This window comes from Myodes glareolus, chromosome 10, assembly GCF_982192425.1.
Source record: "Myodes glareolus chromosome 10, mMyoGla1.1, whole genome shotgun sequence".
Taxonomy (NCBI): Eukaryota; Metazoa; Chordata; class Mammalia; order Rodentia; family Cricetidae; genus Myodes; species Myodes glareolus.
Window position 1 is genome coordinate 87,656,073 of NC_142035.1, and position 22,557 is coordinate 87,678,629.

A 22,557-nucleotide genomic window follows, 5' to 3' on the forward strand; every position below is an offset into this window, starting at 1 on the left:
TGACCAGGCGATCTTCATCTCTCTCAAATGAGGTAGATTGTCCACAAAATAAAATTCATGCAGAAGTCATGGCAAAGCAGGCTGCCTGCCCCAAGTAAGGCCAATGTCATCACTTACTGTACAAATCATCTTCCTCCACTCCTTCCTAACAAGACCTGCCAGTGGACAATTACAAGTGGCTTCCAAAGAGCCCTGTGGTGCCAAGCATCTGAGTGAGCCCTGAAAAGTTTCTCAAATTCTGATGTGTACCAGAACCACAGGGAAACTTGGGACAGTGACAGTTACCAAGTTGGAGTCCTACTGTACCAATGTGGGGTTAGAAACAGAAATCTGTATTTCACCAACATCCCACATGATCCCAAAGCACTGGAAATGACTAGCTTAGAACTCCATGGCTCCCTTCACCTCTCCTGTCTAACCCCCATTTCCCATAGTGGTTTGTAGTTGTACAGTGCTGAGCAGTCCCAAGAACAAAGTGACCCTGTAAGAAGAGGGTTGACACACAGCATCTCTAACTTTTCCAAAGTCTGAATCTTAAAAATGCTTCTTCAGGCCAGGCATTTTAGTACATGCCTGTCATTCCAGCACCAGAGCCAAGACAGGAGGATTGCGAGTACAAGGCCAATCTGGGCTATGGAGACACTGTCTAAAACAAAACAGCTTCACTGAGAAACAGGTCCCAGTTTGCCTCCTGGGATGAAGTGCAGAACCGCTGAGGATGTAGAAAAACTAAGGGCCAACTAACACCACCTCTTTCCTCCACGTGCAACAGGGTGGTGAGGTCGAGGCTGTACCGGACCCCGCAGCACAGGGGCAAGGAGCCAGGGGCCTTTGGCTTTCAGAGAAGAGACAAGCTGGAGGTCCCGGAGAGAGTGCCCTCAGCTTTGGAATCAACGCCCAATCCATATCGGTGGGAGCCCAGAGAGTGAGCGAAGGGCCACACTGGGCAGGGAGGCAGGATGGAGAGGACACTGACCCACAGTGCCCCGTGGGGGCTTTATTTTGACACCACTTTGTTTCAATACAAACAGTGCTGAAAGAAAGTCATGTCCCCCTTTGGGGAGGGACGAGGGAAGAGTGGTCTGTGTTGTTTGGGAGCCCAACCTGCAATCCACAGGTAAAGTTGGGCCCAGACTGCCAGCATGGCAGGGGGAGATGGCACCAAGGATGACACAGTGCATGGCCCAGCTGCCAGAGTATGGGGGGCCTGTAACTGCAGGTCCTCAAGCTCTCACTGACTGGTGGGGTGCTGTTCAGGACCCCTAAACCAGAATGATGCAGAAGACAAAAGCTGAGCTCCAGGGACTTCTCTCAGAGCCTCAGCCAGTAGCAGGTTCTCAGCATCCAGATAGGACACACAGATGGGACCCGCCATGGGTGCCAGGCAGGACACAAAAGAATAAACTCTCAAGCATAGGCAAGGGGTGCTATGACCCACAATAATGGTAGATAAAGGTTTTCAGACACCTAGGCAGAAGTCAGCCTAGGGACAGCGGTGACAAAGGAAGATTGCTCAAGCCTCCAGGCTGATCCTAAATAAACACTTTAGGAGCCAAGCAAAAGTTCTAGCCCTTAGTGAGTTACCAGGGTCCTTCTAACCCATGCCTCCACTGACGTAACAGCAGTGGCAAGTCCAGAACTTCTCCCTGAGGGCGGATAGAGCACAACTCTTGCTAGACCTCCCCTGTCTCTAGAAGACGAGGCCCAGACCCCCCAGACCACCACCAAGGATCCTAGAGCCCGCAGAAGCCTTATGCCTTCCCTACTTGGGGAAGAACTAGACCCATAAAGTCATCCTGATAGAACTCCTTCCCTCACTCCCAGTGCAGCAGGCTAAGTAGCAGCAGCTTTGGAGCAGGACCGGAAGGAAGAACACTAGCGTGGAGAGGAGAGAGTGGGGGACGAGGACAAGGGCTCACTGCACAGGCAAAGGACAAGGGCTGATGCTGACCATTCCCCTTGCCCAAGACCCTCCAAAGCCACCCAACTCATACACCACACACAGAAAGTCAACAAATGCCCAGATTCACAAGGCGAGCATCCCTAGCCTAGGAATCAGGGTTCTTGCTGTCACCACCACAGGCTTGAGCCATGGAGCCTGGATCAGTAGGAACCGTAGCGATCCTGAGTGGGGAGAATAAAAACACAAAGTCAGAGTCTCTAATCTGCAGCAGCTCCCCAGTAACCACAATACCTTCCCAGCACACCCCACAGCAGAACAGGGCTGGGGACCCCATGTTGAGAGTATACGATGCTAGCAGGGGTGAAAGCCAGCTGGGTACTAATGAAAAGGGAAGTCCTGCCAGTTCTCACAGAACCTGGGAGGGAAGACAAAGAGCAGAAGTAACAAGCTTGGCCAAATCACCTTAGGGAGAGGCTCAGTCCAAATACAGAGATGGAAAACTGCCCTGCCAAGAAAAACAAGTGCTCTCTCTACAGCTTGCAGGGGGCTACTCAGCAGTGTCCGGATAGAGTAGAGACAAACCTCCAAGCATTACTTTTTACATCTCTCCCCAGGCTCAGCAGCCCAGCCTCACCTGTAAAGAATTCATCACACCATTGGCCAGCACAGCCATCTTGCCAGCCACAGACTTGACACCCTGCTTAAACTGGGCAATGTCAGCTGTAGGAAGTACGTTCCCCAGTGATACAGTTCCTGTAAAAGCAAGGGAAGGGGTGATCAAGAGCCCTGGAAGAAGCCCTTCTCAGCTACAGGGCCTTCGGCTATGCCCTACCACACACTGGGGTCCTACCTCCTCCATGAGCTCCATCCATGTCCCCAAAAAGGTCTGAAGAGCTGATGGCGCTGCTGCCCGAGAGCTGCTGTAACCGAGACCTGGCTTCATACTGTGGTGAAGAAAAGGCAAGGTCTAGGGAATCTTTTGGCCAGGGATAAAAGAACTGATTTATGCCAAACCACCCTAATGCAGGACAGGCAGGGAAGGAGCTAAGGCTGCTGAGTAGCTACCAAGTAGACAACTTCACTAACCTCAGAATCCACCTCTCGACCAAAGAACATGTCAGATGAGATGGCTTTGGCTCCTGCGAACTTCTGACGCGCTTCACTGGACTCGAGCCCTGAGCTCCGGCTCTCCACTTCCCTCCGGCTTGTGGATCTGTGGGCCAGTGCAGAATATCTCGGTCTCTTCCCATTACCACCAGAGGAAGCAGAATTCAGAGACCAAAATATTTTCTGGCCATGGTAACCATGTCAATCCTGTAACTCTGGGATGCAAGAACTTTTCCCCTCCAAAAGAAGAGTAAGAGGTCCTTTGCCCAAGTCACGGCACAAAGAGCCTCAATCCCTCCAACAGATGGAGTGGGAACACTGTTTTGAGGGCTTAGGCTCCGCACTACTGTGGCTCACTAAGGTGCAGAAGAATCATCACTGCTGCCATTGAAGCCCTACTCACAATCTGAAGTGACTGTGTGTGTGTGCTTGGCTTACACCCACTCTCCTGCCATGACTATCTAGTGGCTGTGAGCACTCTCTCAGAATCACGCTGATGTGGATGAAATGGCCACCTCACTACACTGACAACCCACAGGCTCTACGCTGAGTGGGGCTTCTAGAGTCCAGTCAAGTTATTACTCATGGCAGAGTTTACAAACGGATCATCTATGGTAACCTGCCAACAAAACACTGCTTCTCAACAATGGAATGTATTTTGGTTTGGTTTTAAATGCCTAGAGATGGTTCAGTGGTTGAGAGCACTGTCTGTTCTTCGAGAGAACCCAGGTTCAATTCCCAGCATCCACATGGTCACTCACACCTGTCTGTAACTCCAATTCCAGGGCTTCTGACATCCTCACACAGACATACATGGAGGCAAAACACCAATGAACGTAAAATAAAAATAAATTATTAAAAAAAATATGAGGCTGGAGAGATGGCTCAGTGGTTAAGAGCAGTGACTGCTCTTTCCAAGGACCCGGGTTCAATTCCCAGCACCCACATTGCAGCTCACAACTGTCTGAAAATCCAGTTCCAGGGGATCTGACACCTTCACACCAATGCACATAAAATAAAGTTAAATAAACCATAAAAAAAAAATGGGCCTAGCTGTTGGAAAATATGGGTTTGATCCCTAATACTGTAGTCGATCAAAACATGAAGGCTAGAGGCATATAGCCTTTAGAAAGGACATCAGAAATGAAACAGAAAATCAGCCCCTCCGACTATAAAATAGAACCCAACCTAAAAAAGCTACCAGGCTGGTTGTGATAAGCACAGTCCTGACTAAAGAATGGTCACTAGCTATATGTGGTTATTTACATTTGCTAAACTTGTATTAAAAAACAGTAGAAGTTCAGTTTCTCAGCTGCACTCAACTACTGAACATTTCCACCCCTGCACCAGTTATGCAGACAGCACTGCCCTGCCCACACTACCTTTCTGAAACAGGCCGGATGCTAGAGATGGTTACTTCGGGTTCCTTCTCTTCAACCCTATCCATACCCCAGGTTGCATCTGAATCCCAGCGGGAACCAAAAGTTTCTCCCAGGGAAAAGGGGTTATCCTTGTACCTAGGGAGATAGCAGAGTAGCTCAGGGAAACCTGAGTAGGAACACAACAGGCAAGTCTATGCTCCAGCAATAGCCTTACTTTGGGGGTCCGGAGGCGAAAGTTCCAACATCATCAAACAAGTCAAGCTGTGACCGGGAAGATTTTGCACTCAGTGGGGTTTCCTGCTCAATCACCTGCATCTCAGACAGCACAGAGTGGGAGATGGAGCTATGGAGAAAGCACAGCAGGCCGAAGGCCGGTAATGACATCAACTGTTCACTGCCTAAGAATAACAGCCAGGTTAGCTTGATGGGTTTGTTTCCCCGAGCATTATCCTTGCCTGTGCACTGCACTGGACCAGCTCAGGAAGAGAACTGATATGAACTGTTTGGAGTGGCCTGGGAGCATATGCAGAAATGCTAACAAACCAGCTTTGTTCTCTCAAATAGCTTTACCCTGGCCAATAACTACTGGTTGCCATCTTAATAATGTACACCAAACGGTGAGTGCTCATTCTCCATTCTTCCCTTTTAAGATTTGGTTTGTTTTTTTCTAAGGAGATTGGCTAGGTGACCCAGATCCTCCTCCCTCTGCCTTTCCAGTACTGAAATTAGAGGCACAAGCCACCATGCCTAGCTCCATTGCCATCCTTACTGAAAGTCTAATTGCAAAACAGACCATATCCTTCCTGAGACACGTGTACATAGCACAAAACAAAGGATGAAAAACACGCAGATGATTCTCATGGAATCACAGCAAGTCCTTAATCATCCTATTAAGAAAGAAAAGGAATGAAGAGGAAGAAAAAGGAAAAAAAGAAGAAGGGCATTTCCTAGTATAGGATCTGCCAAGGCTCCCTATGCCTCACTCCTGTCAGGATCTACTTCATTCAAACAAACTCACTAAAATATATAGCTTCCAAAGTGAAGTACTCCAAAGAGTAGATAAATTGCAACTGGATTTTAAATAAGGTAGATTAGGGTTAAGTAAGAGAGTCTGCTTTACCTGTAATTAAAAAAAAAAAAGGAAAGAAGGAAGAAAGGAAAGAAGGAAGGAAAGGAGGGAGGGAGGGAGGGAGGGAGGGAGGGAGGGAGGGAGGGAGGGAGGGAAGGAAGGAGGGAAGGAAGGAGGGAAGGAAGGAGGGAAGGAAGGAAGGAAGGAAGGAAGGAAGGAAGGAAGGAAGGAAGGAAGGAAGGAGAAGACGCGGAGGTTAAGAGGACTGGCTTCTTTCCCAGGAGACCCATGCTCATGTTTACTCCCAGCGCCCACACAGCAGCTCACAACCGTCTCTAACTCTAGTCCCAGGTGTTCCAAGGCTCTCTGTGTTCATGCGTTGCACAGACATTGTGTACATGCATGCAAAATACCCCTTAACATCAAAAAATTAATTAAAAAAGAAAACACATCCAGGTGTGGTAACACATAACTATGATCCCAACACTCAAGAAGTAAGGCAGGTAAGAGCTTGAGTTCAAGGTTATCTTTGGCTGTATAGGTCATGTCAGCCTGAACTATGTAAGACTGCATAGCAAAAACAAAAACAAAAACAAAACCAGCCTGTTTTAGCCCACCAGGACTACATAGTAAGACCCTGTCTCAAACTAACAACAACAACAAAACAAAAACAAAAAAACAGGGCTCAACTCCCTAGGATACAGTAGGAAAACTGACTCTAAGAAGTTGTTCTGACCTCCACGTGTGCCATAGTACATGTAGGTCCCATACAAACATACAAATAAAAAAATTAATAAAAATGCAATTTTAAAAGATGTCTGTCAATGCCGGTAAGATTGCTCAGGGAGTAAAAAGCATTTGCCGCCAAGTCTAATAGATTTCTAATGATAATTAGCCCAGGCCTCCTAACAAAAAGAGCCAAGGCAGCGGCTAATTGCAAGCACAGTCCAGTCAATGGCACCAGTAAATATTCCTTTTTATTATTATTCTCTTCTTTCTCCTTTGAAATAGGGTCTTCCAGAGCCCAATCTGACTTTGAATTCCTATGTGGCCAAGGATCATCCTGAACTCTTGATCCTGCTGCTTCCATCTCCCAAGTTCTAGGATTGTTGGTGTATGTCACTATGCCTGACAGATAAATTTTTAGCCCAGGCTAGCCTCAAATTTGCTATATAGTCAAGAATGACCTTGAATCTCTGATCTTCCTGCCTCAAGTGCAGAATTACAGACTTAATACCAACACATCAGTTTTATGTAGTACTGGGGATTGAACCTAGCCTTCATGCATGCAAGACAAGCACATTACCAACTGAGCTTCATCCCCAGCCCTCATATATTCTAATTTTTAAAAGATAAAAATATAGCTGGGTGGTCATGGCATATGCCTTTAATCCCAACACGACTAGGGAGGCAGAGGTAGGTAGGTGGATCTCTTGAGTTCAAAGTCAGCCTGGTCTATAGAGCAAGTTCCAGGACAGCCAGTGCTACAAAGAAACCCTGACTCAATAAACAAACAAACAAACAAACGAAAATCTATTGCTTTCTTTAATTCCAGCAACTAGGAGATAGATAGATAGAGGCAAAAAGATTTCTGTGAATTTGAGTCCAGCAAGGATTACACAGGAAGACCATCTTAAAACAACAAAAAATAAAAACACTATTACAGAAACCTCTGATTATTAACTCAAAATGCTTCAGAGAACTGATCTGTTTTTCTAAAGCAAATGCAGGAACATAAACCCAGCAGTTCTGAAACAAAGGGTGGTGGCTCACGCTTTTGATCCTAGTACTTGGGAGTCAAAGGCAGGCAGATCATCTCTCAGAGTTTGAAGACAGTCTAGTCTACATAGTGAGTTCCAGGACAGCCAGGGCTACACAGAGAAGCTGTTTCAAAAAAACAAAAAACAAAAGGACTCCCCAACCAAAAACATCTGAAATGTGTGGAGTCATTTGAGGTATTACAGTACCTGGTACAACAGACAGCATTTACCTAGTGGGCAAGGACTAGGAAGCAAAAAAGCCCCTAGTTTCTCAGGTCTTGGAAAAAAAAGAACAGTCCAGCCATGAAGCAGCCTCATCAGTAAGTGCCATCCTGTTCACTCAAGCAACTAGCCACTGTGCTGAGTGCATCGAGACAACAAAATACTCTCTCTTCAACCTCAGACGAAGACTAAGGAATCCTGACTTGCTGGATAGGGTCTGTCCAGATTCTCAGAAAAACAATGGCATTTCTCTGACACACTGGGGCCCAAGCCTCACCTTCGAGACACCAAGCCCATGCCCAGCCTTTCAGCCTGTTCTCGCTTCTTTCCTTCAAGGTTCTGTAGCTTTTTCTCCTCCTTCTTGCGATCAATTTGGAGCTCCTGGTAGGCCAGACGCATGGAGGCAACCCTGGAGGGAATGAACAGTTGGAGGCTGCCTGCCATCCATGCCACCTGCCACCAACCCCCACACAAGCCACGGGCACCACAGCAATCACGTACATGGACTCCTCTGCTTCTTTCTTGGCATCAGCAGCCTGCTGCTCCCGGAGCTTCTCTGCCACCTGGGCCTGCCGCTCAATCTCAGTAAAGCTCTGGTTGCTCACCTTCTGAGCTCCCAGGCCTTTCTTGGCACCCAGCTGAAGAGAAAACCATGTGATGAGGGGTCTTGCCAGCCAGTCTCCTCAGTTCCCTTCCAGTATGGTCACTGTAGTCACACCCACAGGGAAGGGGGTCCTCCTTAGGGCTAAGAACACGGCTAAGACAACAGTGATTCTGCTAGAGCTTCACACAACCCCCACATAGGGCTCAGGGATGAGGACAGCAGTTAATGCTGACTGGGGCCTGCTATGTGCCAAGCACTCTAAGTACTAGATGTGCTTGATCTTGCTTACTGCCCAGGAGTCCCCTTAAGATGAGTATCTTTAATCCCTCTCATAAACAAGATTCAGACAAGTTAGGACCTTTGTCAGTCATATAGCCAGGACATGAGAGGAACTGAAGGAGTCCAACTCCAGCTCACAATCACCCAACAAGACTGCCTCTCCCCACCTACCCCTTTCTTAGCTGCTGTTGGCTTCTTCTTGCCAATAATGGAGCTTTTCAGTTCTGTGAGGAAGAGGATGGGCATGAGATAGGACAAAGGAAAGTCAGAGAACATGGCTCAGTTCACACCATGCAGCTTCACAACAAGAATATCTAAAAAAAAAAAAAAATGCTTCAGCTGGGAAGACAAAACTGCCACCACCAATTCCAACCAAGACTGTTCAAGCCAAAGACAGACAAGGTTAGGGGAGCTCGCTGATGCCCAGAAAGTAGCAGTAAGAGCCTAGACCTGAAGCACCAAGACCTGAAGCACCAAAGACAAAGTGCCCAAGCCAAGGTGAAAACTGTTGAGTAGGGAGCTGCTCAACAGCCTCAATTTCTGGAGCAGAGAGCGGGCAAGCAGGGGACAGGCTTCCCAAACCACTGGTTACCTCTGGCAGAAGAGGCCCCTTTAGCTGACAGATACATGGACTCTGGAGAAGAAACAGACTTGTGGCTAATGAGGGCCCATAAAGCTCCCAAACCTAGAGGCCTACACAGAGCCTATTTCAAAGCTATGCTAAGCCTTCTCACAGAATTAGCTGGACAGTCACTCCACTGGCTTCCTGCCCCAACCCCCAAGAGTCAACAGAAGAAAACCAAGGTCAGCAAAGGGATTGTTTACTCTAACCAAGTCTGAAGGCCACTAAAGAGTAGAAAGGGCTGAACTTTGAAAGGACAGTATGCCTCTAGCCATGAACAGCTCAAAGCTGCCCCCACACCTCATGAAATGGGCAGAACAAGCCAACCCAGCCTGACATCAGGGATTGGTGTCCAGTCCCATTCCAACCTCTCCAATACCTTGGCTAGCTCTACCCCCACACTCAAAATGACAGCAGCCTTCCAGGCTTGTCAGCTCAAAGGACCTGAAGTCAATGTGGCAGTCAGAACTTGACTTGGGTCAGTTCCAGGACCCACCCCAGAGGGTCAGTTGCTCAGTCTCCCGTGCCCAGCTCACATGACTAGGCAGCAGATTTAGAAGACATACTTGAAGCAGACTCTCTCCCAGTCCCCCACACCTGCCAGCTTTCATACCCAGAGAGGTTTGGGGTGAGGTTCCAAGGAGGTCGGTGTTAGGACCATGCTCAGGTTCTGTGAATTAAATGACAGGAGATGGTAAGGGTCACTGACTTCCTTCTGCTTGCCACCAGAAGATATATGCCCACCCTTTCTCCAAGGACTAAAGTGAATCCCATTCCACCCAAGGACACAGGAAAACCTTCTCCCAACTCCTATGTCTTTGGCCAAGTGTCCTAAACGCTAGTCCTTTTCCAGGTTCAGGCACTTGGTTACGATCTGGGCTGAACTCACGTGCCAGGCTACTGCTCTCTGAAGGTAGGGCTGGTTGCTGGATCCCTGAAGGTTCAGTGGCTGCTGTATCCCAGACAGAGGCCTAAAAAGAAAGCCAGATCCCAGAACCCTCAGTGAGCCCTCCTAAGAAGCTACACCTACCTGTGGGTGGGTAGGAGGCACTTAGCTCTTATGCTCCCAGGTATGAGAGAAGACTAGAAATTGGCAGTTATAGTCACCAGTCACCATGGAAGAAAAATGCAGAAAAATAGCATCTTTAACCTCCAGCTGAGCCTTTCCTTAATTGATAAAGCATTAACAACTCTTATCTACTGACTAGGCACAAATCCAAGGGTGCTCACAGATACAACAGGTTCAGTTAGTCACAACAGGCCCTATGAAGTAGCTATGTCTCCTTTAGAAACTGAGGCTTTGCCAGGTTAAGTAACTTGGCCACATCAAAAGAATACCAAGCAGAGATGCTGAGATGTGACCTGAGACTCTTGATTTTAATGACCACTGTCAAGAAGGGTGACAACCTTTCTTAAGGTGGGTTACAGGAGAGGGAATCCTTATTTGTCTCCAAATTCTGTTCGCTTTTTAAAAACCTAGACATTGTTTAGGGTCCCTGAGATCTCTCTACCACCAGGGCCCATTTCTAAAGACGGTTCATTTGCACTCCCATAAATAGGAAGAAACTTCTGGGCCTACCCAGCAGGCAGTAATTAGCCATTCTGAACCACAGACATTCTCTGAGGTATTGTACCTAAGCAAAGAATTTATGTCATGATCACAAAAGGTGTAGCCTTGGCAAGTAAAGCATTTATCAAAGGAAATGACCCTGTGGTACTCACTTGAGTGTGTTCTGTGAAGAAATCAGAGTCTTTCTTCTCTGGAGAGTGACTAGGAGCACTGTTCATACTGTCTATGCAAAGCTGGAAGGACGGAGATTGGAATTCAGGGCTATTCATACCTCCTACCCCATCACCCCTAAGCCAGGAACAAGCACTTACATCGGTGCCATGCCTAGCCAGAGCTGCACTCCCCAACTGCTGAATTTTCTGTCGGTACATCTGGGCAGCTCGGCTGTTATATTTGGTGTTAGCATCACTGGCCATACATCCGTGTTGGCGGAAAAAAGCAGTCTAGAGAGCAAAACGAATGTAGCATTTATGTGCAAGTACTTTCAACAAAGAAACTGTATTCACACTACAGGAGATAACACTCAACCGCTGGGTTATTAGTTCTGCAGGACACACACTACTGACACAACAGGTTTTCATAGAGGTAAAATTCCTTTAAAAAAAAAACTTTAATTTTCATTATTATGTGTGCACCACAGTCCGTGTGTGGAGGTCAAAAAACAACTCTGTGGAGTTGGTTCTCTCTTTCCACCTTTACGTGTGTTTCCTGAACTGAACTCAAGGTTGCCAGGCTCACACAGAAAATATCTTCACTCATTAATCCATCTTTGGAGGTGCTTCCCTTCTCCAAAAACAAACAAAAAAACCCACCATGCCACCGCCCACTCTCTGAGACAAAGACATGAAGTTTAGGGTACTGAGGAAAGTTGTGCAGTCCCCACTCTAGCTATCCTCCTGCAGGAGCCAACTGTGGAGACTACCTGTCCATGTCAGTCTGTATTAAAGCCTCTTTGAAAGAAGCTGTGTATGGCGGTGTTACAGAGCTGAGAACGCTCTGAACAGAGAACACAAACTCACTCCTGAGAAGTCATGGAAAAGGTAAGTACCCAGGCAAAAGAACGGGGGTGGGGGAAGATAAAGAAACTTTACCGCATTGGCATTCCCGCCGACCTGCATACACCTCAGCTGCAACCAGCTCCAGGTCAAATCCAACTCTGTTGACCTGTGCACAAGGACTGTTTGTTACTTACCTGTTGATACCAAAACATGCTTCCCTGTCAAGTCTACACCTGTCATTTGGCCTCAGGCTTTTGTGCGTGTCCAGGAAGCCATCTTTCACTGTTCCATTTCCTCCTCGCTTCCCTGTTTTTGAAATCTTTGCTCTTTACCTAATACAAAGGGTACCAATTATTTCTGAGAAGGAGATCCGAAAGGAGGTCGACGTCTCGGGAACGCTGGCACTCTTTGTCTAAGGGTGGTCAGAATTGTACTGGAGACCTGTTGAGCCAATCTGTCTGCAGTCACAAAGTCAATGCATCTGACTTCTCCCCTAAATTGATGCTGAGTCTCAGGTTAACCGTGAGGAGAGGCGGATTTACACCACCCCTCCCCCGCGCGCGCGCAGGCCAAAAAAACTCCCGCCGGGAAGTATCCAAACATAGAATTCAGAAAAGTTCAAGGGAAGGCTTCCTTTCTCACTTGCTGACCACACAGCCCCTGTGATAGCACAGAGCCTACCTGATAAAACTGAGATGGACACCCAGAGAGCGATGCACTCCGGAGCAGTCAATACACAAAAATACACCATACGTAATGCTGGCCCAACTCGGGCTCTTGGCGCCACAATCGAAACAAGCCTAAGTGGAAGAGGAGACAAGTAAATGGTTAGGGCCTAGAGTCGAGGCCCAGCGCTCGAAACCACAAGAAAGCCTCCCACCTCCGACCCCGCCCTCCCTCGGGCCCCAGAGGACAAGAGACATCTTCTCCGCCGGCGACAGGACCCATGCGCCTCCCTCTCAAGCACCTTGTTGGTGGGAATTGCACGAAGCCTCTTAAAAACGGTCTGGATTTCGGTCTTGCTCGGCTCCGCCGCCATTTTCTCTCCTTCCCAGATACAACCGCGACCGACAGCTCCCGCCGCGGACCAATCCGCGGCGGAGAAGGCGGGCTCACCGCACCGCCCCCGCAGGGCCCTGACCCGCCTACGAGTGAAGTGATTCGACCAGATCCGGACCAATGAGCGTCGGACCGGACTAAAGCGTGACGTCAGCAGCCGGGAGCTCCACAATGGGCCTGAGAGTGAACGCCGAGGTGCGCCCAGCCAATCCGCAGCGGGAGCGGGCGACGACTCGTAGGCTGGCCAAACTTTCTTAGTCGCGGCTGGACACAGGGACTGCCATACCTCAGGGCCACTGACTACGGATGACGGAAGGCCATGACCACAATATCTGATGAGTTGCCGATAGATGAGTAATGATTAACAATCGCCCGAGTACTCCTAATCCCTTCGGGAAGACACTGGCGGGGCTCCAACCCTGCTCACAATCCAGTAGAGGCCCACACACTAAAAAAACCTGATTTCAAGTCCTTTCCAGTCCAGGTTACATTTCTGAAATTTCAGGGCAGATACCAGGAGGCAGTTGCCTGCCCAATTCCTGCTCCATAACACATACTGGTCCCACGAACCTCCTCCATGACTCCCACCAGCTTCAAGAATGGGGTATCAAAAGACGCTCACAACACTAGATGGTACTTTTATTCTTGATCAAGTTTAATACACACTACAAGTCACAAAATAGGATGTTGCTAGCCCCAAACTACATTCTCCCCAACCTCATCCTCAGGAACTCCCAGTTTAAGAACTGGATCCCCTACTCCTGGGGTGACCCAAATGCTTCCAGGGAGGCTCAGGCATCTGTCACTCCAACCTCCCTTCCTGCCTCCAATCTAAACTCTTTTGGCCTCTTTCTAGACACAGACCCCTCCCCTTCATGGGCTCTCAGGCATCCTCCCTCTGGAAACAGAACAGCAGCAGCACATGGTTCAGGGTCCTCAGGTCCAGCGATCCTGGAAGGGTTGAGCCTTGGTTCTGGTCGGAGAGAAACTGCAAAAGGACTATCAGGGCACTCAGGCACCCACACACTCTACATAATTGGCAGGGTACAGACCAATGCGGCCACTCTGCAACTGGCCCTGGCACCAGCCCTGTTCATCTTCCTCACTCATCTTCAGCAGCTCTTCCCCTGAAGGAAGACAGATTGGTCACTGCCGGAGGCACTGGTTTCACTGATCTCAAAACTAGGTCAAGGGCTGAGGGGATGGGATAGCATAAGGGCCTACAACCTGGAGGATGCCCAGCTCAGACTAGGATAGGACACAGCCAGCAAGCAACCCAACCCTAGACCCCAAGGAAGCCAACGTCAGGCCCCAGCTGGCTGGACCCTGAACAGGCTGTGAGAAGGGGGTCTTTAGCTTTCCTTTTCTACATCTCCTGCTCTATCAGGTAGGACAGGCTGAAATGGAGAGGAACTTGAAAGGGCCCCCAACCCACCCCTACCACCCCCGCATACCTGCTCGGAAGCTCAGCTCATCAGCTTCCTGCCCGGCATAGTCATAAAGCGCCCGCACCCTCACCCCAGTGGCAGCCTTCCGGAGACTCTCTTCATCTGACCAGTCCTCATCCTGCCTACTGCTAGAGAGGAGACACAGAGGGGCAACTCTGGACAAAAGCGACCATACTCAGCTCAAGGCAAAGGTTTTGACACTTGGAGGAACGCAGATGGGGAGGAACTAAATGAATAGTCACACTTTGGCCACCATGACTGCAAATGTAGGTACCATTCTGAACACAGGCCTGTTATACAGCCAAAACACAAGGAATGTGAGGACCATATGAGAAACCTAAACCTCTGTGAGCGGGTTTCGGGTACTGCTGTGAAGGGAGGGGAACAAGCAAGGGGTAGAGCTGTTTCTTTCCCAGCTCTTACCCTGGAGATGCTGGGCATGCTGGGGACTGGGGTGGGGGTACAGTGCCATCTCTTGTAGGTACAATGCTGGTCAGGGTAACCTCATCAGGGTTCCGGCCACCCTTCTCCTTCCGGCTGATTGCTCTCTGTGTGTCTAAGGACCACTCCTGTGGAGAGAGGTTCTAGAGTCAGACTGAACTGTAACCATGGTGGCAACAGGGCCATCTGGACCACCTTTACTTACTTAACCAAAAACCCTGTCATCTTCTCGGGGCCTGCACTGAGCCCAGCCCATCTCCAAGCCCCACCCAGTCTGTAACACCTGCCTCAAACTGTGGCCAGTTCATGGCCATGCCAGGCCCATGTGTGCTACGCCACCAGCGGAGATCCTCTTCATCACTAGCAGCCTCAATGCCTTGCTGCAGGTCTCGATGAAGCTCGTGGAACCTAGGAGGCACTCAATCAGACAGGGAAGGCCCAAGCTCCTAGAATTCCATTCAGCCCAGCTAGAGCCCATAGGAGATGAAGGGAAGCCTCCGTCCAGTGTGCAGGCCATACTTGTCACTGCTCGAGAGGTCAAGGTGCTGATGCAAGGTGAACAACACATCCTTGAAGAAGAGAAGCCGCTGGCGTTCAGCAGCCTGGCAGCTCTCAAAGGCCTGCTCCATGTCCTCCATGTAGCGCGGGGTATAGCGATTTAGTTCCGCCAGTGTCTGCTCATATTGGGTTTTCATCTGGGTGAGAGAGAAGGGAGGCAATGAGGACAGACTGCCTTCTACTCAGGACTGCACCAGCATTCACTGAGCACAGCCACGGGCTAGCCTTGGAGTTGCCACAGGCTAGCCTTGGAGCTGGGGGTTGGGGAGGGGCAGGCAGTCCTGAAACTCATTTCCTACCCTCAGGGACTGACAGAGGCAGCATAACGGGAAGTGACATTCAAGTAAAACACCTATAAGAATCTGGTTGGAGCAAAGGACAGGGTCAACCTACATGATAAGGTGAGAGAAATCAAAGTAGGCTTCTTGAAGGAGTTGTTACAGACAGGACACCTCTCAGAGGGGATGGGATGCTCGAGGAAAGGGCACTCAGGGTAGGGGACAGAGTGTGCAATATGAGAACTGACCCCAGGTAACTAAGGCCTCAACTGCCCGAAACCCCACCATTCCTCTCCTGGGTAAAACATCACCTCTGTGTATATACATTTGTGTGCTCTGTGTGTGTAGGCCACATGTCAACATAGTGTGCCTTTCTCAGCCCTCACAGTCATGAGACAACCTGCCCCATCCATTCCCGACATACACACCCTTCACACCCTTCTGTCACCTCCCCTTTATCCACGTCAGCTGCTGAGCACAGCAACCACTTTACCAACTAAGCCACCTCCACCCCCAAGTTCCTCCTTTATGTTGGGCCTCACGACAGTAGCTTTGGTTGACCTAAAACTACATGTAAACTGAGCTAGTCTCTATGCGGACCAGGCTGGCATCAAACTTACAGAAATGCACCTGCCTCTGCTTCCTGAGGGATTGTATCAAAAGGTATACCCTAAGACCCAGCCCAAGTTCCTGTTAAATAACCATGACAAGCAAGAGCAGCATCAGGGATTAGAGCAGCAAGCGCCTAGGGCAGACACCCAAGAAGCTTTGCCAGGGGCCTGTACCTTCTCTGCCTCCTTGGTGCAGCGTCCAACTCGTTCCTGCAATTTTCGAAGCTGTTCCTGGGACATGGAGCTGTCTGCCTTCGCATGGCTCTCTCGGGTCTGGGCTGTCTTCTCATCCTTGCGTGCTGTGTAGTAGCTCTTCTTGGAAGCTTCAACCTAACATTCATGAGGACAGCTCTGGATCCTAGATGCGGCACCCTGGTCTGGTGCAGGACTGGAAGGCTCCTGCCTCCCAAAACCACTGCTCCCAGCCTCACCTCCTTTAGCCTCTTTAGCCAGGGCTTCTGGGCTTTACGGAAACCATCCTCGGCAGCCCGGCTTTCCCGAAAGCCACCCAGCACTGGCCGGTGGAAAGCCCCTCGCTGCCAGGTCCGCACACGCTCGCTGTCTGGACCATGCAACTTCTCCCTCACCTCCAAGTGTAGCTCACTCAGCCGCTCAGCCGCAGTAAAGAAGGCATGCCAGGCCTTCTCCAGAGTGCCATATTGTGGGCCTGCAGAGGGATGAGCTTGGGCCAGATGGGGTGCTATCAAATATAACCAACCCCTAGGGTGTCCTACTCTGAGTGCCAGACAGAGGCATGGTAGGAGTGAGGGTGCAAAGCTGAACAGCAGCAATATAAGGTGCTGCATTAGGAGTGCCTACTCTGTACCCTGATGTGAGCGATCTCATGAATTCTTGCCTCCAGTACCACCGTGGGGACAGTGCTACTGCCATCATAGACAGGCAAAAACAAAAACAAACAAACAAACAAAACCCCCCTAAAACCTAGAAAGGTCACGTTAAGTTGTCCAAAGCATCACATCTATTATTTAGCCAAGAGTAAACCCAAGTCTGCTGTACAAACTCTGTGTGCCTGGGATCTTTCTACCACAGTTAGCTCTTTCTAGATGTGTGGTTTCAGGCAAGTCCCTTCTCTGATCTTCATTTCTGCTCTAAAAAACGGGAGGGAGCAGGAATATTGCTATGTATGCTTGAGGTCTTTCATTCGATCCCTAGGCCTGCATGCTGGCTCACCCTTCTCGACAGCACCCCTCCACTTGCGGGCCCAGTCAGCCAGCTGCTGGGCATAGGCCTTCTCGATGCGGGCACGTTCTTGAAAGCAGTTAACCAGGTCCCCACACAGCCTGTGCCCATCCTCAACCCGCTGCACCGTCCGTCTGTAGTTGCCAGCCTGGGGTACATAGGAGGGAGGGCTTTATCAGGGAGAAGCCCCCTCTCCAGCTGGGCTGACAGCACCCCCCATAGGTGGCAGAGCCAGAGAGAAAGGGACAATTTTCTGCCAATCCCTAGCTACTTACCTCCCAGAAACTGCCCCCTAAGGCCTCCACTCCAGCATCCTCTTCTGGAGCCATGGCGTCCCTGCAGCACAGAATGGTGGCAGATGTGGTGCTGTGGAGGCCAAGTTGGGGAGTAGAAAAGTGAGGCCTGCAGTCTGGGGTCTAGGAAAAGACCTTCTAATAGTCCTTCTAATAGCCTTGTCCCACTGCCATTCCCACCACCCAAGGAACCAGCAGAGCAAGGACTGGGTAACAACCAGCTGGAAGTCCTCAAAAGGGGGCAGGACGGGGCAATGACGGCAGCTCCGAAGTTCCCTGCTCTCTCTAGGTTCACCCTCCTCAGTCCATCGTCTACATACCTGGGGTCTCCAGATCACTTCAAGGACCCGTGTCCAAGTCTCCAAGCTGCCACGACGACTCTGCCTTGAAGTTAACAAGAGCACAGAAAGGGGTAAGGGTTGGGAGCCTCCAGCGTCCAGGGCGGTGCCCAACTCTTCCAATATAGCAACTGCTGTCAGAAGTACCAGATTCCAGGCTGAGAATGCCAGGCGGGTCACACGATCCAGCAGGGGATTAGGTGACAGACAGGGGTAGGTGGTGGGCAGAAAGTCCCACACTCCTACTGTAAACGAGGACTCCTGCCTAACTAAGGCCCCTTGAACGATAAGGTAACCCCATGACCAAACCAGTCCAGCTGACAGGTACCCAACTCATAGCCCCTGTAACTATGCATACTGAGCAGAGTGGAAAAGAGAGCCAGGAGACCTGGGCCCTGCCATGACCAGGAAGGTTCTGGAATCCCCACACCTGGTCAGCACCCATGCTATGGCTGATGTAAAACTCAAACTAGGCAATGAACCAGAAACACTTGAAAGATCCATCAGTCAGAAGGGGACACTTACTTGCCCTCTACCACCACCACACAACAGCCAGGGAAGTCTCAAAGGGTCCTGAGATAACAAACAATTCCATCCTTCCCTCAGAAAGCCTAGGGCGGGGCTTCATGCACAGCCAGTAAGAAGAACTGTGGAGGAAGGCAAGGTGAATTTTTATCCCAAATCTCTCTCCCTCAGGGACTAGATGACACAGTACCATGAAGCCTCCTGACTCCAGGCAAGGTCTCAGTTCTCCCCAGTACCAACTGCCTCTTGTCTATAGAAGGAAATTGCTTTCTTCTCCGAGAAGGCCTAAGGCCTAAGGGACAGTGGGTCAAGAGGACAAGTGTGTGAGGCTGCAGCAAAGCAGGACTCTGTCACATCACAGACAGACTTCTGCAGTTTCAATTTGTGTTAACCCAAGCACTAGAATCAGTGGCAGCAAGGAACTGGAGACACAGCTCAGAGGTGGAACATGCTCTGAGGCCAGAGGTTCCATCACCAGCACCAAAAAGGAAAGAGGAATGATGTCCCATCTGAAGACCAGAAAACCTGCTGGCTACAGCAGCCCTGAAAAAGGCTGGCCTAACTGACTTCCTTCTTCTGCTGGCAGGAGGGGACAGGCCTCTCCCTGGAGACCCCATTAGGATACAGGCATCAAAGCTCCCAGGACACAGAGCAACTCCCCACCACCCTAACTAGCTCTTCACCTTATTTCCTCTTGAGTCAACCCCACTTGTCCAGAATGGCTTGCCAGTAAGATGGGGAAAGAAAGAACAGTAGCCATAAGTCATTGGGCCTTTGGAGCTGTCCTAGAGAACCATCCAGGGCCTGGGGCTCATGCCTACTCCAGCCTCTCTGCCCAGGCTCCCAGGAGACCTGCCCCCCACCCATTCCCTCTCCCTGGCCCCAGAACAGAGCAGGCTGTGTGTGTAGGGCTGGCACAGCTCCTCCAGACCTCACAGAGCAAACACAGACTGGATCCCCAGGCACAGCCAGGCCCGGCACCCCAGCTTCATCTAGCTATGGGGTTGGACCTGGCACCTTGGTCCCTGTTGAGGAGGATTGGCACCTTGCGCCTCCTGACATTAGCAGAGACTCAAATCCGAGTAAACACACTCTACCACAGCAAGAGCTCAGAGAGCAAGAACAGGTAGTTAAAATCTTCCCTGCCCAGGACCTCCACCTATCCAGTCAGAGGAGGCTTCTGGGCCATCGGCAGGGTCTCTGAGCTGAGAGTGCTGGGCTTCAGGATAGCACACGCTCTCTCCACCTGAGCTCCAAAGACTTCGGCCCTACTCCTCTTCTACACATAACCTAGCCCCCACGTTTTTCCAGGAGCTGGGGACATGGGTCTGGGAGAGAGCAAAGCCACCCTGCCCTGCCCAGTCCTGTGTCCTGAGTCACACAGGCTGCGCCCAAGGGCTTCGTCAGCAGCCTCTCCCAGTCAGTCGGTAGACCTAGGATAGAAGGCGCAGAAAGGGGTAGTTGCTGAACCAGAGAGGGGCGCGTGAAACTCCAGAGACTGGCACAGCCTTTTGGAGGGTTGGGGGAGGGGTGGCGCAGAGAAAGGGGGAGGAGGCAGGGCCAGGGAGGGGCATAACAAAGGGGCATTTTTGGAAACCCGACCTACCAGCTGAGGTGCCTGCTCGCTAATGACGCACTCCTAACCTTGAGCCTCCACACCAAATCTCGGAACCCAGGGACTGCTGGTCTTTGGCCTCCACCCTTACAGCGCCACTCGACAAACCACCTCCCGATCCCAGAAGGCACGGTGGTTGAACAACTCCGAGCTGGTGGAGCCAGCCACACAGACAGGCATAGCCAGGCCTAGACATGGAGGCCCTAGGACTCCTTTGACAAACTTGTTGAACTTGGTCTCGGTGGGGAGGTGGGACCAGATGGTTACTGCGGAGGGGGAAGGGGCGCTGCCTGCCAGGGCTAGCCGGGCGGTGGACTACAGATGGTGGCGCGTAGCGGGTGGGGAATCCAGGCTTTCTACAGAAGCCCCTTCTAGGGCTTCAGAACGGGAGCGAGGAGAGCAGTTTGGGATCCTCTAAGAGCTCCAAGAGATGGTTTGCTCCACCAGCCTGGACGCCCCATTACTCCCGGCTGGTCTGAAGAATCGCCTCTTTGGCGTAGGAGATGAGATGGCCTTGCGCTCAATGGCAACCAATGGCCGGGGTCTCCAGCGCGGGAGTCCGTCCCATTGCCAACTTCAGGAGTCGGAGGACCAAAGAGCGAGCTAGAGCCACGGCACTGCCGCCGCGTCCCCCAGCGTCCCCTCCAAGGCACTCACCGCGTCCTCTCAGGGCCCCTCGGTGGGTGGGGGGGAATCCGGCCACGCTCGGTCCGGAGTCTTAACACTCCTGGGTTCGGGCCACCGCCTCCTGGAGCGCGCCGAGCCCTCCCCCGGGAAGCCCGGCCCCCCGGGCCCGCCCTCTCCGCGCTGCCGCCTACCCAACCCCACCAACAGCATCCTCGCTGCCGGCACTGCAGGCATCCGGGCGCCGGGTGGCTGGGGGGGTGCATAGGCTCTGCTCCCCCATGCAGAGCAGGAGCCAACTGTCGAAGGTGGCGCTGCGAGCGAGGCTTGCAGAGAGCTAGACTTCAGTTTTGGGGCCCTTCGGTCTTAGCAGAGCCTGAGAAGCCGGTGGGAGTGAACCGGAGCCTGCATCCGCATCACTAGGGTGGGATAGGGGGACACTGCTACATTACATTCTTTGCTAAGAGCACCTTTCTTAAAAGTTAGCTCCGGGGAGGCTCACAACCATCCCTCTTTGTAAACATTGGGATTCTGAAGTCAGAAAATGAGGCTTAGAGAGACCTTCAGCGGTTTACCCATGATCTTTCGTCTGGCAGAAGCAGACTGTAAAGCCATGCCTACCTAGCATAGCTCTGCTGGCCAATCTAGCGCGCATTCAGAGACCTGGGACAAACGCGGTGGGGGTGGGACAAAAAAGCATGAATTCCTCCCCCTCCGTCTTCATAGTCCCAGATTTTGTGCCTCCATTCATATCCTTAAATCCCTTGGTCTCTTCACCTTCCTTGTTCAATGTAGACTTTTTCGGAATCGTCACGATGCCACCCCACCCTAAATAGATCCCTCCTTCTTCACTCCCCCACCCCTAGCCTCTCGGGATTTCAGAGCCTGTGGGTCTGTTATTTATATCCACTGGAGTGGTTCAAGAATGTTCTGAGGCTGACCTAATCGCCACCTGCTTGGCTTCCTCGCCCCTCCTGCTCTCTTCTGAGCCTGGTGACCCAGCAGCAGCGATGCCCGGAGCCCAAGGGGCAGGAGGGAACGCGGGCCAGCGGGGTCCCAGACCTCTAGTGCTCAGGGGTCCTCGAGGTTGGAGAGGCCAGGGGACCGCCCCTAGGGGACCGCGCGCACTCTGGAAGCAACAGGCGTAGCTATTCTCTTTCCTGCCCGTACATTTCCAACCCAGCCCCCTTCACTCCCTTAGAAGTGTGACTACGTGCGCGCGGATTTTTAAAAGACAACTTTAAAAATAGCAAAATCGTGTTGTTTCTAAATGCGGAAGGAATCATTAATGCGCTCCTTGCTCAGTGGAGTCCACTCACAAAATGGGAAGGGGTGGTGGGGAGAGGTTGCTGAGGAGAAGCAACACCAGCAGCTGGAGACTGACTTGGGAGCAAGAGACTGTCTCCCTTCATAACATCTTTGGCCTCAGGACTCTGGCGGCATGTAGCAAATCTCGAGTAGTAGATTCAGACACCTGAGGATGAGGTTTCTGAAACCAATTTTAACACATTCACTCTCTCAAGGGCCTGAACAAATCTTGTCTCCTTATCTATTTCTGCCTCTATACAACCTGACAGGTAATCCGCTGACTGACCTTCCCTGGGCTGTGTGCCCAGGCTAATTAGCTATTGTCAAACAGCTGCAAAAGAGAGGGGCTTGGGAAGTGTCTAATCGCAGTCATAGTGTTTTGTATTATTTGGAATAGTTAGCATCCCACCTAGCGCCTAGGGGCATTTAGGCATCTAGACAGAAAGTGTGAAAATGCGAGAATGAAATTAATTACAGAAACAGCCTACTAAAACCTCATTAAAAATAATGTTGGCAGCCAGGCTCTGGGATGTACAAAAGTCAGGACATAGAGACTCAGGAAACAAGGCTGTTCAGACCACAGGGAGAAGTGGATGTGCAGTGGAAAACATCTGGCTTCCCTTGGGTTCAGATCTGGAATTGGAAAGCAGAAATGTTGCAGCTGATCTTAATTGTCCCTAAGGTCCTGGGAGGGGACAAAGCACAGAACACATTGGGCTGTAGGTGAAAGGACATAGACATGT

The 22,557-nt window shown here is 50.8% G+C and overlaps 2 protein-coding genes across 11 annotated transcripts; both read right to left on the reverse strand.

Annotated features, from left to right (window-relative positions):
- Positions 1-960: 960 nt before the first annotated feature.
- Arfgap2 (ARF GTPase activating protein 2) lies at positions 961-12,642 on the reverse strand. Of its 4 annotated transcripts, XM_048428344.3 has the most exons (17): positions 12,484-12,642; positions 12,198-12,316; positions 11,610-11,682; positions 10,830-10,961; positions 10,671-10,751; positions 9,838-9,919; positions 9,562-9,618; positions 8,919-8,960; positions 8,498-8,550; positions 7,945-8,081; positions 7,721-7,852; positions 4,607-4,735; positions 4,393-4,527; positions 2,990-3,116; positions 2,754-2,847; positions 2,538-2,656; positions 961-2,124 (listed from the first exon to the last, which is right to left on the reverse strand). In XM_048428344.3, exons 1-17 carry the CDS (start codon positions 12,553-12,555, stop codon positions 2,104-2,106), a joined length of 1,605 nt encoding a protein of 534 aa, XP_048284301.3. In that variant the 5' UTR covers positions 12,556-12,642; the 3' UTR covers positions 961-2,103. The 4 variants fall into 4 exon arrangements, with proteins under 4 accessions (XP_048284301.3, XP_048284302.3, XP_048284303.3 ...); XM_048428345.3 differs by lacking the exon at positions 8,919-8,960; XM_048428346.3 differs by lacking the exons at positions 12,198-12,316; positions 12,484-12,642 and adding an exon at positions 11,849-12,002.
- Positions 12,643-13,197: 555 nt separating this feature from the next.
- Positions 13,198-20,668, reverse strand: Pacsin3 (protein kinase C and casein kinase substrate in neurons 3). Of its 7 annotated transcripts, none has more exons than XM_048428354.3 (12): positions 20,540-20,655; positions 18,268-18,389; positions 17,725-17,788; positions 17,387-17,447; positions 17,103-17,259; positions 16,343-16,578; positions 16,086-16,241; positions 14,984-15,159; positions 14,752-14,872; positions 14,447-14,592; positions 14,030-14,151; positions 13,198-13,702 (listed from the first exon to the last, which is right to left on the reverse strand). In XM_048428354.3, the coding sequence occupies exons 4-12, from the start codon at positions 17,438-17,440 to the stop codon at positions 13,587-13,589; spliced, it is 1,284 nt and encodes a 427-aa protein (XP_048284311.1). In that variant the 5' UTR covers positions 17,441-17,447; positions 17,725-17,788; positions 18,268-18,389; positions 20,540-20,655; the 3' UTR covers positions 13,198-13,586. The 7 variants fall into 7 exon arrangements, with proteins under 7 accessions (XP_048284311.1, XP_048284306.1, XP_048284310.1 ...); XM_048428349.3 differs by having other exon boundaries at positions 17,387-17,477; XM_048428353.3 differs by lacking the exon at positions 18,268-18,389 and having other exon boundaries at positions 20,540-20,668.
- Positions 20,669-22,557: the final 1,889 nt, after the last annotated feature.

Excerpts from the sequence above, each read along its gene's own strand:
- Arfgap2 (XM_048428344.3), bottom strand. The coding sequence starts at position 12,555 with ATGGCGGCGGAGCCGAGCAAGACCGAAATCCAGACCGTTTTTAAGAGG. Across the intron at positions 8,961-9,561 it reads CTCACCCCAAACCTCTCTGG|AGTCCATGTATCTGTCAGCT; the intron begins GTATGAAAGCTG and ends TTTCTTCTCCAG. Across the intron at positions 8,082-8,497 it reads CAACAGCAGCTAAGAAAGGG|CTGGGTGCCAAGAAAGGCCT; the intron begins GTAGGTGGGGAG and ends TTTTCTCTTCAG.
- Pacsin3 (XM_048428353.3), bottom strand. The coding sequence starts at position 17,440 with ATGGCTCCAGAAGAGGATGCTGGAGTGGAGGCCTTAGGGGGCAGTTTC. Across the intron at positions 17,260-17,386 it reads TAGGGGGCAGTTTCTGGGAG|GCTGGCAACTACAGACGGAC; the intron begins GTAAGTAGCTAG and ends TATGTACCCCAG. Across the intron at positions 13,703-14,029 it reads TGAGCTGAGCTTCCGAGCAG|GGGAAGAGCTGCTGAAGATG; the intron begins GTATGCGGGGGT and ends GTCTTCCTTCAG.